Below are 5757 nucleotides of genomic sequence, written 5' to 3'. Positions count from 1 at the left end.
CTTTATCCTGGGGACATGTTCCTCACCCCCAGGATGTCATCCAGGGAATGTGCTCTTTATCCTGGGGACATGTTCCTCACCCCAAGGATGTCACTCTGGGTTCTCCTCAGACTGAGGACATGTTCCTCACCCCTAGGATGTCATCCAGGGAACGTGCTCCTTATCCTGGGGATGTCATCCTAGGGACATGCTCCTTGTCCCGGGGACATGCTCCTCACCTTGGGGACATTAATCCTGGGGATGTGCTCCTCATTCCTGGGAACACTGTCCTGGGGGATGTGCTCCTCATTCCAGGCGCATTATCCCTGGGATGTGCTCCTCATCCTGGGGATATCATCCCAAGGATGTGCTCCTCATCCCAACCACATCATCCTGGGGATGTTCTCCTTGACCTGAGGACGTCGCCCTGCGGATGTCCCCAGGCCCCAGCCCTGCTGTCACTTCACTCTGGTGCCCCCTCGGCAGGAGCTGGTGCTGGAGCCGGCGGCGAAGCGCTGCAAGGCGGAGAACGCCCGGCACGCCAACGTCCTCAAGCAGGCCAACAACCACCACGGCACCGTGCTCAAGCAGTGGCGGTCCCTGTGCCGCCTGCTCACCTCGCCCCGCTCCGCCTGGGCCGACCGGTGAGTCCCCGCCTCGTCCCCAGGGATGGGTGGCACAGCCAGAGGTCCCCAGGGTGCCTCACGCCCGGCTGTCCCCCAGGAACCCACCTGAGGTCCGCTGGAAGCTGTCGAGCGCCGAGACCTACTCCCGGATGAGGCTGAAGCTGGTGCCCAACCTCAATTTCGACCAACACTTGGAGGCCAGCGCCCTGCGGGACAACCTGGGTGAGGCGGTGGCACTGGGGCTCCTGGGGATGTCACCGGTGGGGTTGGGCCGGGAGATGTCACGGACAGGGTTAAATTGGGGCCCTTTGCAGGACTTGTCCCCAGGTTCTGGGGGAGCTCTGGGGTCCTGCTGACCCCATCCTCATTTCAGGAGCCGACCACCTCCAGAACCCCGCCGAGTCCCTCCCGCTCGCCATGGCCAAGGAGGCCAAGGTGAGCGAGCTGGAGGATGACCAGCTGGCCGAAGAGGACCTCCCCGTGCTGGACAACCAGTGAGTGTCCCCACCCCTGCCACCGCGCTGGCTCACCCGGACTGGGGGTGTCACCAGGGTGTCCTCACCCCGCTGTGCCACCCAGGGCTGAGCCCAAGGAGCAGAACCAGCGGGAGAAGCTGGTGGTGTCGGAGGACTGCGAGCTCATCACGACGGTGGCCGTGGTCCCCGGGCGCCTGGAGGTGACAACCCAGCACGTTTATTTCTACGACGGCAGCAGCGAGAAGGAGGAGACGGAGGGAGGTAACAGCGGGTGCTCCTTGAGGGGGGTGAGGAACCCCCGCCCCATCCCTGCCTCGGGAATGGCGAGATGGTGACACCTGGGGGGGGCCTCGGCAGGGATCGGCTACGACTTCAAGCGCCCCTTGTCCCACCTGCGCGAGGTCCACCTGCGCCGCTACAACCTGCGCCGCTCCGCCCTCGAGCTCTTCTTCATCGACCAGGCCAACTACTTCCTCAACTTCAGAAAGAAGGTGGGGACCTCCTCATGGCCCCCTCATCCCCTCCCAGAGCCCTCCCAGGCCAGGGCTCTGCCCGAGCTCCGGCTGCTCCACATCCTCCTGTCCCCGCCAGGTGAGGAACAAGGTGTATTCCAGCATCCTTGGCCTGCGGCCCCCCAACCAGACCTATTTCGGCAGCCGCTCCCCCCAGGAGCTGCTCAAAGCCTCAGGGCTCACACAGGTACCGGCCCCACCATGCCCATGCCCGTTCCATGTGTCCCTTTCTCAGATGGAAAAGGGGAGGGTCACAGCATGGGATGGGGATGCCCACGGGCCCATGGGCTGGAGATGGCCAGGGGATCAGGGATGGCTCTGGACCTGGGAGTGCCCATGGGACCGTGGGCTGGAGATGGCCAGGGGATCAGGGATGGGTCTGGATCCGGGAGTGCCCATGGGACAGGGATGGCTGTGGGGTGAGGACAATCATGAGATTAAGGACAGCCATGAGGCGTGGGATGGTCTGAGAGCAGGGATGGCCATGGAACGGGGGTGGGTATGGGATAGGGATGGCCATTGGACCAGAGGTGATTGTAGAACCAGGGATGACCATGGGGTGGACATGGCCACAGTTCTCGGGACAACTGTGGGACCAGTGATGGCCACGGGACTGGGGACAACTGTGGAACCGGGGATGGCCACGGGATGGATATGGCCATGGGACTGGGAACAGCTGTGGGACCAGAGCTGCTCTGGGACCAGTGATGGCCCTGGGATGGGCACTGCCATGTGGTGGGGGGTGTCTGCCCTGTCTCCTCCCCACCCCAAGCCCATCTCCTCCCTCTCCCTTCGCTCCAGAAATGGGTCCTGCGGGAGATCTCCAACTTCGAGTACCTCATGCAGCTGAACACCATCGCGGGGCGCACCTACAACGACCTGTCCCAGTACCCCGTGGTGAGCCCCTGTGTCCCCCACTGTCCCCACGGGGACCCCGTGACCCCCCCCCACCTCACCCGCCTCCCGCCCCCACCCAGTTCCCCTGGATCCTGCGGGATTACGTCTCGGAGACCCTGGACCTCACCAACCCAGCCGTGTTCCGGGACCTGTCCAAGCCCATCGGGGTGGCCAACGAGCGGCACGCCCGCGACGTCAAGGAGAAGTGAGTACCCCACAAACGAAGGGCGGGGGACGCGGGGAGCACCTGGCTGGCTCCTGGCGGACCCCATCCCGCCTGGCCCACAGGTACGAGAGCTTCGAGGACCCCACGGGCACGGTGGACAAGTTCCACTACGGCACTCACTACTCCAACGCCGCCGGGGTCATGCACTACCTGATCCGCACCGAGCCCTTCACCACGCTCCACATCCAGCTGCAGAGCGGCAGGTGGGCACCCGGCGGGTGGCTCCTGCAGAGGGGACATCGTGGGGACGGCCAGGCTCCAGCCAGGTGTCCTGTGCCCCCCCCAGGTTTGACTGCTCGGACCGGCAGTTCCACTCGGTGCCGGCGGCGTGGCAAGCCCGCATGGAGAACCCGGTGGATGTCAAGGAGCTCATCCCGGAGTTCTTCTACTTCCCGGAGTTCCTGGAGAACCAGAACGGTAAGGGACACCATTGTCACCGCCGTGGGGAGCGGGGGGGGTCCGTGTCCTTCGTTCCTGCATCCTTCCCGTCCTGCCCACAGGCTTTGACCTGGGCTGCCTCCAGCTCTCCAACGAGAAGGTCGGGGACGTGGTGCTGCCGCGGTGGGCGCGCTCCCGCGAGGACTTCATCCAGCAGCACCGCAAAGCCCTGGTGAGATGGGGCAGCCCCTTCATCCCTGCGGGCGCTCCAGGGGCACGGGGGCCGTTCCCAGCCCGCGCTGACGCCCCATCCTGGGACAGGAGTCGGAATACGTCTCCGCCCACCTCCACGAGTGGATCGACCTCATCTTCGGGTACAAACAGCGCGGCCCGGCCGCCGTGGAGGCCCTCAACGTCTTCTACTACTGCACCTACGAGGGTGAGCTGTGGGGCGAAGGGAGGGGGACACCTGCCAGGGCTGTGTCCCCCCGTGACCGTGACCATCCCCGTGCCCAGGGGCCGTGGACCTGGACGCCATCGCCGACGAGACGCAGCGCAAGGCTCTGGAGGGCATCATCAGCAACTTCGGGCAGACGCCCTGCCAGCTGCTCAAGGTAGCTCAGACCCCCACCCCCAAAACCAGCCCCTTTTGGGGGGTCATCCCCCCCTTTCTGATGGGTCCCCTGCCCCCCCAGGAGCCCCACCCCGCCCGGCTGTCGGCAGAGAGCGCTGCCCACAGGCTGGCCCGCCTCGACACCCGCTCGCCCAACGTCTTCGAGAACCTGGACCAGCTCAAGTCCTTCTTTGTGGAGGTGAGGACACCCCCGGGGGGCCGTGGGCAGGACTGGGAGGGGTGGGGTGGCCAGGAGGGTGCCCAGCAGCTGCTGTGTCCCCACAGGGCATCAGCGATGGGGTGGCCTTGGTGCAGGCTGTGGTCCCCAAGAACCAGGCGCATTCCTTCATCACTCAGGGATCCCCCGACATCCTGGTGAGTGTGGGGAAACTGAGGCACGGGGCCGTTTTGCTGCTCCAAGGGGGTCCAGGACCAAACCAGGGAGGACCCCGGCAGTGGGAGCGGTGTCACCTCCCCTCGCCTCTCTGCCCAGGTCACCGTGAGTGCCAACGGCTTGTTGGGGACCCATAACTGGTTGCCCTACGACAAGAACATCTCCAACTACTTCAGCTTCACCAAAGACCCCACTGTCACCAACGCCAAGTGAGTCACTGGGGCACAGGGTCCCCAGGGATGGTCCCTGGAGGTGCCACCAATCCACCATCATCCCACGTCCCGCCAGGACCCAGCGCTTCCTGCAGGGCCCCTTCGCCCCCGGGGCCGACCTCAGCTCGCGCACGCTGGCTGTGTCCCCCGACGGGAAGCTGCTCTTCAGCGGGGGACATTGGGACAACAGCCTCCGTGTCACCTCGCTGGCCAAGGGCAAGGTCGTGGGGCACATCACCCGGCACATAGGTACGTCCTCCTCCCAGGATGATGATGATGATGATGGTCTGATGATGCCCTGATGGGGTTGTAGAGCTGTGGGGAGAGGCAGGTGACAGGTGAGGGGCAGCTCCCAGTGCCTCGGTCTCCTGGGGACGCTCCAGGTTCCACCTCAGAGCTGGAGTGGGGTGAGGAGCAGCAGCATCCACACCCCAGAACACACCTTGGAGCGGGGTTGGCAGCAGTTCCACGTTCTAAAGCACATCACGCTGCCAGCCCGTGGAGTCGGGGTGCCGAGCGTGGTGGGAGGGGACCGGCACCTCATGGTGTCCCTCTGGGTGTCACAGATGTTGTCACCTGCCTGTCGCTCGACCTCTGCGGCATCTACCTCATTTCCGGCTCGCGGGACACCACCTGCATGGTGTGGCAGGTCCTACAGCAGGTAAGGGCTCGAGGAGCAGGGGGAGCTCGCCGTGGGCGCTGCCAGCAGGTCACTGATGTCCCCGTGTCCCCAACACCAGGGTGGCTTTTCCAGCGGCTTGGCTCCCAAACCCGTCCAGGTGCTGTACGGCCACGACGCCGAGGTGACGTGTGTGGCCATCAGCACCGAGCTGGACATGGCCGTGTCCGGCTCCAAGGTGAGCTGGTGGGGCCGTGGGGTGGGCGTGGGATGGGCAGTGCCACCACCATCGTCACCCTGTGTCCCCTCCCTCCTCCCCCAGGACGGCACCATCATCACCCACACCGTGCGCCGGGGTCTCTTCATCCGCTCCCTGCGGCCGCCCAGCGAGAGTTGTCCCCCTGCCATGCTGGTCCACCTGGCCGTGGGGCCCGAGGGGCAGGTGGTGGCCCAAACCGCCGTGGGACAACGCTCCTGCTCCAAGGTACGTCCAGGTGGCCCCGTGTCCCCCCCGGCCACCACCATCACCACCATCACCACGACGCTCCCCCTGTGCTCCGTGCAGGACAGGTTTGCGCTGCACCTGTACTCGGTGAACGGGAAGCTCCTGTCCTCCGTCCCGCTGGACCGGGAGGTGACAGCCATGTGCCTGACCGAGGACTTCGTGGTGCTGGGGACCTCGGAGTGCGGCCTGGAGATCCGCGAGCTCCAGAGGTGAGCGCTGGCCTGTCCCCATTGCGCCCTCAGGGTGTGCCGTGCCATGGTGTGCCATGGCTCGTGTCCTGTGCCATGGTGTCCCGTGCCATGGTGTCCCATGCCATGGCT

At 65.5% G+C, this 5757-nt stretch overlaps 1 protein-coding gene across 1 annotated transcript in view; it reads left to right on the top strand.

Moving 5' to 3' along the window:
* Positions 1-5757, top strand: part of NBEAL2 (neurobeachin like 2) — a 29830-nt gene that overhangs the window by 20919 nt on the left and 3154 nt on the right. Inside the window, exons 33-53 of the mRNA XM_042022312.1 lie at positions 466-623; positions 703-827; positions 979-1099; positions 1185-1342; positions 1439-1572; positions 1673-1780; positions 2395-2490; positions 2571-2695; positions 2779-2919; positions 3003-3133; positions 3217-3326; positions 3416-3533; positions 3611-3708; positions 3790-3906; positions 3993-4082; positions 4201-4310; positions 4390-4562; positions 4880-4974; positions 5054-5170; positions 5255-5416; positions 5498-5646. Coding sequence (XP_041878246.1) covers positions 466-623; positions 703-827; positions 979-1099; positions 1185-1342; positions 1439-1572; positions 1673-1780; positions 2395-2490; positions 2571-2695; positions 2779-2919; positions 3003-3133; positions 3217-3326; positions 3416-3533; positions 3611-3708; positions 3790-3906; positions 3993-4082; positions 4201-4310; positions 4390-4562; positions 4880-4974; positions 5054-5170; positions 5255-5416; positions 5498-5646 — 2636 coding nt within the window. The remainder of the gene's footprint in view (positions 1-465; positions 624-702; positions 828-978; positions 1100-1184; positions 1343-1438; positions 1573-1672; positions 1781-2394; positions 2491-2570; positions 2696-2778; positions 2920-3002; positions 3134-3216; positions 3327-3415; positions 3534-3610; positions 3709-3789; positions 3907-3992; positions 4083-4200; positions 4311-4389; positions 4563-4879; positions 4975-5053; positions 5171-5254; positions 5417-5497; positions 5647-5757) is intronic.

This window comes from Corvus kubaryi, unplaced genomic scaffold (genome assembly GCF_017639235.1).
Source record: "Corvus kubaryi isolate FWS band 111438036 unplaced genomic scaffold, C.kubaryi_AGA036_p1.0 37193, whole genome shotgun sequence".
Taxonomy (NCBI): domain Eukaryota; kingdom Metazoa; phylum Chordata; class Aves; order Passeriformes; family Corvidae; genus Corvus; species Corvus kubaryi.
The sequence above is the reverse complement of the archived record's forward strand: the minus strand, read 5'-3'. Positions and strand labels throughout refer to the sequence as shown.